Raw genomic sequence first — 12094 nt, forward strand, 5'->3', positions numbered from 1 at the left:
CTTCCTTCCTTCCTTCCTTCCTTCCTTCCTTCCTTCCTTCCTTCCTTCCTTCCTTCCTTCCTTCCTTCCTTTCTTTTTTAAAGACACTTACCTTCTACCTTAGAACCAACACATAGTCTTGGTTCTAAGGTAGAAGAGTGGTAGGGACTAGGCAATGGGGTCGGGGGGGAGTGTTAAGTGACTTGCTCAGGGTCACGCAGCTAGGAAGTATCTGAGGTCAGATTTGAACTTAGGACCTCCCATCTCTAGGCTTAGTTCTCAATTCACTGAGCTACCCAGTTGTCCCCAATTTGGGTTTTTTTTTTTGACAGAGATTCTGGAGTAGGTTGCCATTTTCTTCTCCAGCTTATTTTACAAATGAAGAAATTGAGGTAAACAGGGTTAAGTGACTTGTCCAGGGCCACAGCTAGAAAGTGTCAGATCAGAACTTAGGAAGATGAGTCTTCCTGACTCTAAGCCCAGACCTCTATCCACTGTGTCACCTAGCTGCCCTAAATTAACTCTGATTCCTTTTGGAAAAGGGATAGATCACTAAAACGGAAGGAGAAGGATGATTCTTCAGCAAAAGATATTTAGAAGGTATGATCAGACAGGTAAAAGGGGAACAAGGAGTTATGAATAAAGATAAAAAGTTGTTCACTCAGAAACCTTACAAAAGGTCTATGGCTTTTAATATTCTATTGAGGAAGAGTAAAAGGATGGGGAAGAGAAGAATAAAGGATGGTGCCATAACTTAAGGTTGATTTAGTCAATATTTCAATCCAATTTCCTTTTTATTCCACTCAACAAAAAAACATGACCTGAGCAACATGGCAGAGAAGAGAGAAGAAATGCAGCCCAGTTCCTTTCCATAGCTCTTTCAAACAGATCTATAAATATACCTGTCTGAATCATGTTGGAGAAATCCAAAAAAAGTCACAGTGAGTCTTTTGTCAGACCCAAGTTGACATAGGGAAATAGAGAGATCTGCAGACATTAGGGAGAGGATTGAGGTGGGAGCACCTGCCTGGTAGAGCACTCCAGGGCTCAGGGAGAGGTTATGCATCAGCATAAGAGGAGATTCCCAGATCCATTCTAAGGTCCTCCCAGACTCTTACTGGGGTACTGCTATAGGAATAGGTGCCAGCTAGCAGCTCTGGGTTGCATATAGCTTAGAGGAACCCTGGGTGTTGTACCAAGAAAGGAGGAAGTTTAGAAGCCAGCAACAGCAGCAGCAGAATCATTGTGGCTGAGACCTGATGTGCAAAAAAGGGTTTCATTTCTTGCATCTAGTCTAGCCTGCAGAAGAAGAATAATTGAGGGAGGAAACCCAGACCAAAACAGAGCATACAATTCTGCCATTTTGAACCAGAATAGTTTTTTAGCAGGCTCATAGGGACTGAGTATGGCAGTAATCTACTCTTGATCAAACCCCAAGGCCAGGTCAGAAACTTGTACAGCTAAGACCAGGTTGGGGTAGCAATCAGCCTTTGGAGCCTACTCTGAGACTCAATAATAACACAAGACTCCGTACCTTGAAAAAGTATCAAGAGTATCAAATATAAGATCAAAGTATCAAGTCCAGACCTTCATTACAGAAGCGTGGCAGAGTCTAGCCCTAAGATCGAGTGCCACCAAATCAGGAAGTAGTGTGGAAGAATGGGCAAACAATAAAACCAAACCACACCATAATGAGCTATTCTGATTTCAGAGAACTGAATCACAACACAATCACAACTCCAAAACCCACTCAAGCAATGCCTCAAAGGAAAACATAGTTTAAAGACAAATTCAACTAAAATTCTAGAAAAAGATAAGAGTTTGTTTGTTTTTTAAAGGAATTTTAAAGTGTTTTTATAAATAGAATGAGAGTATTTGAGAAAAAATGGAAAAGAAATGAGTTATCTATACAAGAAAGAATTAGAAAGGGAATAAACAGATTTCTATAGCATGCACAAAATCTTGCCAAACAAGTCCTTGAAAATTCAAATGAACCAAATAGAAGCTAATGGAGCAACAAAAAATTTTATTTATGAATCAGGAAGAAATATTAAACAAAGTCAAATGACTATGGAATACTACTGAGCCATAAGAAAAGATGATCAGGTTAATTTTTTAAAAACTTGGAAAGACTTCCATGAAATAATGAGAAGAGCAAAACAAGAAGAACCAAGAGAAAATCATGTATAGCTATAAAACTAATATTTGAAGAATAACTTGTAAATGTCTACTTCAAAGAAAAAAATGATAAATATAATAGTAATATATATGTAATATAGTAAGTAGAAAAACATAATATATATGTATATTTTTTGGTTGGTTGATGCCTTCTGTGGTATAGGGAGGTGGAGGAGAGGGAGAGATAAAAACTAATAAAAAAAAGTCAAAAGACTGAAAAAAAAAATAAAAGAAAATATGTAAAGTATTTCTTGGCAAAAACAACTGACCTGGAAAAAAAAACAACTGACCTGGAAAACTGATCAAGGAGAATAAATTTCAGAATTATTGAACTATCTGAATAGCATGACAAAAATAGATCTAGACATCCTATTTCAATAAATCTTAATGAGTGTACATAAACACACATGGAAAAAAAATCCATTTCACTTAACAGGAAAATTGGAAAGTAAGTGGGGAGGAGGAGTTAAAAAGTGAGTGGATTAAAGGAGAGGGATTAGTTCTAAGCAAACCAAAATCTAAGGATGTACAAAATATTTATAACCCTTTGAGGTTGCAAAGAATAGGAATCTGAGAGAATGTCCATAAAATTAAAGAATGGATAAACAAGTTATGGCATATAAATGTGATGGAATACTGTTATTCTTAGTGCAACGAACAATAAGGATTTCAGAAGACTAATGATGAAACTTCCTGGTAGAGCACTCTAGTGCTCAGGGAGAGGCTATGTGCCAACCCAAGAGGAGAGTCCCAGGCACATTTTCGAGTACTTTCAGACCCATATTGGGGACAATGCTAATGGGGACAGCTAGCAGCTTTGTCACCTACTTATCCAGGTATCAGTTTTAAATTCAGTGTGAAGTGAGGAGAACCTATTTTCAGTTTAGAGGAACCCTGGGTCATATACCAAGAAAAGAGGGAATTTTGAAGCTAGCAACAGATAAAGGAGACACAGAAGTGAAGGATTTAGAAGGAAGACCAATTTGTGTGTGTGTGTGTGTGTAACATGGAAATTAGTCTTAATTGACTATACATGTGTGTAATGAGTTTTGTCTGAATGTTCTCAATGTGGGGTGGAGGAATGAGAAGGCATCTTGGCTGATTACAACACTTTAAAAAAAAATAACCCGTACCTTCTGTCTTAGAATCAACACTGTGTATTGATTGGTTCTAAGGCAGAAGAGTGGCGAGTGGCGAGTGGCAAGGGCAAGGCAATGGGGGTTAAGTGACTTGCCCAGGGTCACACAGCTGGGAATCGTCTGAGACAAGATTTGAACCCAAGCCCTCCGGTCTCTAAGCCTGGTTCTCTATCCATTCTCTATATCTATGAGCCACCCAGTTGCCCCCAAACAAAATATTTTTTGAAGCCAAAATAATTTCTTCCCCATTTAATCTTAAAATGCTTTATTCTAATTTGTATTAAATTTATAACAATCCATAAGCATTTATTAGGTAACTACTAATTGGCGGAATGCACGTATCCTGTTTGTCAAGACTATAAGACTGGAAGTTCCTTAAAATGAGGTCCATGTGTAATCTGTCATTTCTCCCTTGCATGTTTTACCCTCTTACAATTAAAATTATCTTGAGAGAATGATTTTTGGGTAAAAATGTAAGTTTACTGATTATATCAGGTTTATCGATTAGGCCATTATCATAACTGATAAAGTGATACAGGTCTCCATGGCACACTTGGGACCAAGGGTGACCCAAGCTGGGTCTGACAGCCTAATATAAGAGGTTTTTTTAGGAGCTCATTATTTTTAGCTCCCACCTTGAACATCCCAAGACATCTCAAACTGCTGTTAGCTAATTAAGTGTGGTGGTCCATCAACCTATCTATCCCCACAGTTGGACATGCTGCATATGCCAGAATAGAACCCTCCTTCACTCATTAACCAAATTCTGTTAAGAAAGGAAGATATTCTTTGGGATTCCCTAGGACAAAGAAAATGCAAAAAGTGGCAGACTATGATGGTGTCTCTGACTCAGGCCCCAGACACAAGAATATACAGTAATTCTCCTTAATATACAAGAATTCAGAATATGAAAAATAAGTTTTCACAACCCACATCCTCACAGGATTCTGGTGAAGAGCAAAATAAATAATATGTGTAAAATATTTTGGGAAAATAATTAAAATGTTATATGAATGCTGGCTACTTTTATTAGTCATACAATTTAATAATACTAAATGTTTACTCAATAGAAGCTGGATGAACTACAACAGAGCAATGGCCTTGGCTCTGCTTCCTACCAATTATTCTCTGGGGAAAAAAAAAGCTGAGAAGGAATTAATTCAAACCAAAAAAAATTTTTAAATCTGTTTTTTGTACCAACCCAGCACAAGTTTGGGACATGGGTCTTCCTAGGAATCCCTAGCCCATTAGGCTGGAGATGGTGCAGAGGAGGCTTTAGGACTCCTTCAAAGCCAGGCAGGGCCACCAGGGCAGCTCTAGGTCCCTAGAAGAGTTGAGCTCTCCCAGAAGATGGAATCCCAGTAGAGCCCTACAGATTCCTCAGCAGTTACCAGAAAGGGGGAGGTAAAAGGGGCCAAGAAACTCATTAGCTTCAATGACCAACTATCATTTTAAAGGTCCCATGATGAAGAATGCTACCCACTTCCTGACAAAGAGGCAACAGATTCAAGACACAAAATGAGGCATACAATTTTGAAAGTAGTGTAGGAATAGTTTTGTCTCGTGTATGCATACTTGCTATTAAGGTTTTGCTTGTTATTTGAAAAAACAATAATATCTTCAAAGTGAATTGAAAGACCAATTACAATTCTAAAGGGCCTGTGATAAATCATGCTATCATCCTCCTATTAGAGAGTGAGAGAGGGGAGGCAATAGATGCAGAAGGAGGCATCCAAAAAACAAAACAAAACAAAACAAACACCTTACCTTTTCTCAGAACTGATACTGTATATTGGTTCCAAGGGAGAAGAATGGTAAGGGCTAGGCAATGGGGATTTAGTGACTTGCCCAGGGTCACATGGCTAAGAAGTGTGTGAGGTATGTTTGAACCCATCTCTGGGCCTGGCTTTCAATCCACTGAGCTATTTAGTTGCCCTGAGACATCTATTTTTGACACAGCCAATGAGGAAATTTGTTTTGCTCCATTATTATGTTTACCTTTGAGTGTTTGTTTTTCTTCTTTTCTTTTTTCAATGTTTGGAAGGGATGGAAGGAGGGTGAGAAAGAAAGAGAACAAATAATTCTTAATTTTAAAAGTCAAAGATGAGTTAAAGAAGCCAGGCAGGAAGGAACTCAATGGCTTCAATGACTAATCTTAATTCCAGAGGACACATGAAGTATGCTACCCACTTCCTAACTTTGTTTGGAGTAACGAAGAATGTGACATAATCTTTTGGATATGGCCGACTTTGGAATGTGTTTTTTTTTAACTGTGCGTATTTGTTACAAGAATTTCCTTTTCCTTTTTTTTCCTTCTCAATATATGTGTTGGGGTAGGTGAGAAGGAAAGAAAAATGCTTTTTCACTAAAAATAAATGAATAAAGAAGGAAGAAGAGAGAATAAAGAAAAAAGGAGAAAGAAAAGCGGGAAGAGATAGAAGAATGGCAAAGAGAAAAAGATGGAAAAAAAGAAAATGAAAGGAAGAAAATAGAAAGGAGAGAAAGAGAAAAGCCCAGGGAAAGAATAAGAAGAAAGAAAAGAACAAGTGAAAGGATAAAGAGGAAGTTTGGGGGGAAGGAAGGGAGAAGGGGAGTGGGGAGGGAGCAAGGGAGGAAAAGAAAGATAGGCTCTGTCTCCTCTGGGGGCCTGCTCTGGGCCCACCACAGGGACTTGCCTGGGTGGTTAGGCACATGACCAGGCACATGGCCAGGCGGGCCCTCACCTGTGTCTCGGTACACTGGAGGGTCTTCCTCGTCCTGGTCCTCGTCCTGGTCCTCATTCTCCTCCACTCTTTCTTTTTCTTTCTCCTTTGAGGTTGAAGGCTCGTTGGTGGGCCGGGGGTCAAAGTAGCTAATGGGCTTAGGCCAATGCAACTCTTTGGAGCCAGGCTGGGAGCCCTTGAGGCTCTTGACAGATGACCTCCGACTCTGTTGTCTCTTGCCAGTGTCATGGTGGTCCGTGTGGTCCCTTTCGTCCTCTGTAAAGCTGATAACCAGGGTTGGCCGGCGGGATCTGTTGGCTGTTTGGAAGCTGAGCAAATTCTCGTGCTTCTTCAAGAGAGGTAGCAGATAAAATGCTGCATAATGGGAAATGAAGAGGTGGCTCGTTTGGGCATCTCTTTTGGTTCTCCTACCTGTCTCATTGATCATTCTCACTATCCTTTGCTGGCTCATTATTTATATTATGACCCCTCACCATAAGTATAACTCCAAGGATCCATCCTGGGCCCTCTCTTTACACTTTCTCATTTGGTGACCTCATCATCCTCTTTTTAGCCAAACTTATTCTTTTTAACTTCCATATTCCACTACCATCAATCCAATCACCTCAGTTAATCACCAACTTGCCCATCTTTGATACTTTTCTCTTTCTCACTCCACATTTTCAATCATTTGACAAGACTTATAGATTCTATCTCCACATCTCCTTTTTCCTCTTTTCCCAGGTACTACCTTCAGTTCAAGATCTCATAAACTCTTTTAGACTAGGAATTGTTTCATTCTTTGCATTTGTATACCTATCACCAAGCAGGTGCTTAATTAATAATTGTCTATTGACTGATTGGACTATTGCAATTATCTCCTAATTGGTCATCCTAACTCATCTTCCCTTTCTCTAATTCATCTTTTGCACAACTGTCAAAATCATTGCCCTATTTGTGGGTCTGATTTGAGTAGGTCACTTGCCTACTCAAAGACATCTATATTGCCTCCAGGATCAAATATAAACTCTTTTGTTTATTTTTTAAAGTCTTTCATAATCTAGCCTCAATCTATTATTCCAACTTTATTATATATTATTTCTCTTTTCAAATTTCATTCCAACCAAATGAACCTTCTTGCAGCTTCTTACAAATGACACTTATGTGCTTTTGTACTGGCTGTGTTCCCTATTCTCAGAATACACACTACCTTTCTTAAAATTTCTTGTTTGCCTCAAAATTTTACTAAGGTGACAACTTAACTAGTTCCTTCTTTTCTACAGTTACCTTCTATTTACTTTGTTTGGGGGGAAGGAAGAAGGGAAGGAGGAAATATGGGTAGAGAGGTGGAGGGAAAGAGAGAAGAGGGAGAGAGAGAAAGAGAGAGAGATTGAGAGATTGTGTGGGTGTCCCCCAAATTAGAATATAAGCTCCTTATAGGCAGGGCCACTTCTCCTTTTTTTACCATTGTAGCCCCAATAGGGTGATTGGCACATAGGCACTTTACACATGCTCGTTGGTTTGATGGCAAGATACAAGATAAAGAAAAACACTTCCTGGCCTCAAGGAGCTTATAGCTTTTTTTGGGAAATATAATATGTGAAGCATATTAGAAAAAGAAAATTTGAAGGGGAAGAAGGAAGCATTAACAACTAAGGGAAAATCAGTAAAGGCTTCAAATAGGAGACAGCTCACAATCTGAGTTTTGAACAAAGTTTGGGACTGTATAAAGCAAAGGTAAAGAAGTAATGAGTATGAGTATGCAAAAGGTGCAGCTTATACAAAGGCATGGAGGTGGGAGAGAGGAGGGGGGTGCCAAATTTAGGAAGCAACCCATAGGCCACTTTGTCTAGAAAACAGAATAAATGAAGAAGAGTAATGCACAGTAATGCACAATAAGCTTGGAAAGGTAGACCAGACACAGATTAAGTACAGCTTTAAATAGTGGACTGAGGAGTCTGTATTTAATAATGAGAGATAATTTTAAGTCACTGATGATTTCTGACCAGGGGAATAAGATGGTGGTCAAGCCTGTATTTTAGCAACATTATTTTGGTAGCCTTGTGAAGGTTGAGAGAAAAAACTGTAAGGAGGAAGACCAATTAGAAAGCCACTGCAATAGCTAAGGAAAGAGATAACAAAGGCCTGAATTAGAGTGCCAGAGAACATAATGGCCTTATGAAAGAAACAAAAGGAACTGGGCCAGTGTGGCAAGGAAGGGGGAAGTGTCGAGGCACTTTCAAGGGAGAAGCTGATACTTGAAATTCACTCTCATCAGAACTGATGAAAAAAAGGAAACACAGATACAGACACAGACACAGACACAGACACAGACACAGACACAGACACAGACACAGACACACACACACACACACACACACACGACAAATCCATTTCACTTTGGAGTTCATTATTCAGCTTCCACCTTGAATATCACAAGACATCTCATACTGGTGATAGCTAATTAAGTGGTGGTCTATCAACCTATCTATCCCCACAGGTGGATATGTTACATATAATAGAACCCTTGTCTCCTTCATTCATTAACCAAATTCTGTTTAAAAAAAAAAAAGGAAGACATTCTTTGGGATTCCCTAGGACTAAGAAAATACAAAAAGTTGCAGACGTATCTCTGACCCAGCCCCCAGACACAAGAATATACAGTAATTCTCCCTAATACGCAAGAATATAGAACATGAAAAATAAGTTCTCACAGGATTCTGGTGAAGAGCAAAAGAAATAATATGTGTGATATGTTTTGGAAAAATAATTAAAATGTTATATGAATGCTGGCTACTTTTATTAGTCATACAATTTAATAATACTAAATGTTTACTCAATAGAAGCTGGATGAACTACAACAGAGCAATGGCCTTGGCTCTGCTTCCTGCCAATTATTCTTTGGGGGGAAAAAAAGCTGAGAAGGAATTAGTTCAATCCAAAAAAATTTTTTTAAGTCTGTTTTTTGCACCAACCCAGCACAAGTTTGGGACATGGGTCTTCCTAGGAATCCCTAGCCCATTAGGCTGGAGATGGTGCAGAGGAGGCTTTAGGACTCCCTCAAAACCAGGCAGGGCCACCAGGGCAGCTCTAGGTCCCTAGAAGAGTTGAGCTCTCCCAGGAAATGGAATCCCAGTAGAGCCCTACAGATTCCTCAGCAGTCATCAGAAAGGGGGAGGTAAAAGGGGCCAAGAAACTCATTAGCTTCAATGACCAACTATCATTTTAAAGTCCCATGATGAAGAATGCTACCCACTTCCTGACAAAGAGGCAACAGATTCAAGACACAAAATGAGGCATACAATTTTGAAAGTAGTGTAGGAATAGTTTTGCTCAACTTGTGATAAAGGTTTTGCTTGTTATTTGAAAAAATAATATCTTCAAACTGAATTGAAAGACTAATTACAATTCTAAAAGGCCTGTGATAAATCATGCTATCTTCCTCCAGTTAGAGGGTGAGAGACAGGGAGGCAATAGATATAGGAGGCATCCAAAACAAAACAAAACAAAACAAACACCTAACCTTCTCTCAGAATCAATATTGCGTATTGGTTCTAAGGGAGAAGAGTGGTAAGGGCTAGGCAATGGGATTTAGTGACTTGCCCAGGGTCACATGGCTAGGAAGTGTGTGAGGTATGTTTGAACCCAGGACCTCCCATCTCTGGGCCTGGCTCTCAATCCACTGAGCTATTTAGCTGCCTGAGACATCAATTTTTGACATAGTCAATGAGGAAATTTTGTTTAGCTCCATTAGTGTTTGTTTTTCTTTTTTTCTTTTTCAATGTTTGTTTGGGAGGGATGGAAGGAAGGTGAGATAGAGAATAATTTTTAATTTTAAAAATGAAAGATAAGTAAATTAAAGAAGCCAAGCAGGAAGGAACTCAATGGCTTCAATGACTAACCTTAGTTTCAGAGGACATATGATGTATGCTACCCACTTCCTAACTGAGGTATGGAGTCAGAATGAAGAATGTGACATAATCATTTGGACATGGCTGACTTGGGAATGTGTTTTGTTTAAGAGAAGGAAAGAAAAATGCTTACTCACTAAAAATAGATGAATAAAGAAGGAAGAAGAGAAAGAATAGAGAAAAAAGTGAGAAAGGAAAGGGGCAAAAGGAGAAGGAAGAATGGCAAAGAGAAAAAGATGGGAAAAAAAGAAAATGAAAGGGAAAAAACAGAAAGGAGAGAAAGAAAAGGCCCAGGGGAAGAATGAGAAGAAAGAAAAGAACAAGGGAAAGGATAAGATAAAGAGGAAGGTTGGTGGGAAGGAAGGGAGAAGGGGAGCAGGGAGGGAGGGAAAGAAAGAAAGGCACTGTCTCCTCTGGGCCCTTGCTCCCTGGGGCCCACCATGGGGACTTGCCTGGGTGGCTGGGCACATGGCCAAGGAGGGCACTCACATGTGTCTTGGTACATTGGAAGGTCAAGGTCATCTTCATCCATGTCCTCATCCACTTTTTTCTCTGCTTCCTCCTCCAGGGTTGAGGGCTCCTTGTCAGACTCAGGGTCCAAATAGCTCATAAGCTTCAATGAGTCTCTGGAGTCAGGTAGGGAACCCTTGGAGCTCTTGCCAGACGACTGCCCCTGCCAGGATTCCTTTTTGCTGTTTACATTGTGGTCTATTTGGTCCTCTGGCAAGCTGATTAGGGTTGGCCGGCGGGATCTGTTGGCTGTTTGGAAGCTGAGCAAATTCTCGTGCTGCTTCAACTGAGATTCCAGGGAAAACGCTACATAGTAGGAAATGAAGAGATGGCTGGTCTGGGCATCCTCTTCATGATACTGCTCTCTTTTGGTTCTCTTACCTGCCTCATTGCTCATTCTCACTATCCTTTGCTGAGGCTCATTATCTATATTCTGTCCCCTCAACATAAGTATAACTCCAAGGATCCATCCTGGGCCCTCTCTTAACACTTTCTCATTTGGTGACCTCATCATCCCTTTGGTTCTTATGATCATTAGGCAAATGACTCCCACATCTAGCCTTACGTTTTTCTCCTGAGCTCCAGTGTTGCATGCTCCACAGCCTTAACCTTGATTGCCCAAAGGCATAATCACACTTGGTATGTACAGAACTGAACTCCTCTTTTTAGCCAAACTTATTCTTTTTAACTTCCATATTCCACTACCATCAATCCAATCACCTCAGTTAATCACCAACTTGCCCATCTTTGATTCTTTTCTCTTCCTCACTCCACATTTTCAATCATTTGACAAGACTTATAGATTCTATCTCCACATCTCCTTACTTTTTCCTCTTTTCCCAGGTACTACTTCAGTTCAAGATCTCATAAACTCTTTTAGACTAAGAATTGTTTCATTCTTTGCATTTGCATCTCTAGCACCTAACACAGTACTTGGCACATAGCAGGTGCTTAATAATTGTTTATTGACTGATTGGACTATTGCAATTGCCTCCTAATTGGTCATCCTAACTCATCTTCCCTTTCTCTAATTCATCTTTCACACAACTATCAAAGTTATTGCCTATTTGTGGGTTTGACCACATCACTTCCCTACTCAAAGACATCTATATTGCCTCCAGGATCAAATATAAACTCTTCTGTTTATTTTTTAAAATCTTTCATAACTAGCTTCAATTTATTTTTCCAACTTTAATTATATATTATTTCTCTTCTTACATTTCATTCTAACAAAATGAACCTTCTTGCAGCTTCTTACAAATGACACTTACGTGCTTTTATATTGGCTGTGTTTCCTATTCTCAGAATACACTCCTTTTCTTAAAATTTCTTGTTTGCTTTAAAATTCTGCTAAGTTTGACAACTTAACTAGTTCCTTCTCTATACTTACCTTCTTTTTTCTCTGGGGTGGGGGATCGAGGGAAGGGAGTGAGGGGGTAGGGAAAAGAAAGAGGGAGGGGATAAAGAGAGGGGAAGAGAAACAGAGGGAGAGTGTGGGAGTCTGAGTGTGTGGGTGTCCCCCAAATTAGAATATAAACTCCTTAAAGTCAGGGCCACTTTTCCTTTTTTACCATTGTACCCCAGAAGGGTGATTAGCACACAGGCACTTTACACATGCTAGTTGATTTGATGGCAAGATACAAGATAAAGAAAAACACTTCCTGGCCTCAAAGAG

General features: G+C 39.6%; 1 protein-coding gene across 1 annotated transcript in view; it reads right to left on the reverse strand.

Moving 5' to 3' along the window:
* Positions 1-11792, reverse strand: part of GLIPR2 (GLI pathogenesis related 2) — a 77902-nt gene extending 66110 nt beyond the window's left edge. Inside the window, exons 1-2 of the mRNA XM_044661086.1 lie at positions 10399-11792; positions 6020-6373 (exon numbers count right to left, since the gene is read on the reverse strand). Coding sequence (XP_044517021.1) covers positions 6020-6373; positions 10399-10954 — 910 coding nt within the window. The 5' untranslated portion in view covers positions 10955-11792. The remainder of the gene's footprint in view (positions 1-6019; positions 6374-10398) is intronic.
* Positions 11793-12094: the final 302 nt, after the last annotated feature.

The sequence above is a fragment of the Gracilinanus agilis genome, chromosome 1 (genome assembly GCF_016433145.1).
Source record: "Gracilinanus agilis isolate LMUSP501 chromosome 1, AgileGrace, whole genome shotgun sequence".
NCBI classification, from domain to species: Eukaryota; Metazoa; Chordata; class Mammalia; order Didelphimorphia; family Didelphidae; genus Gracilinanus; species Gracilinanus agilis.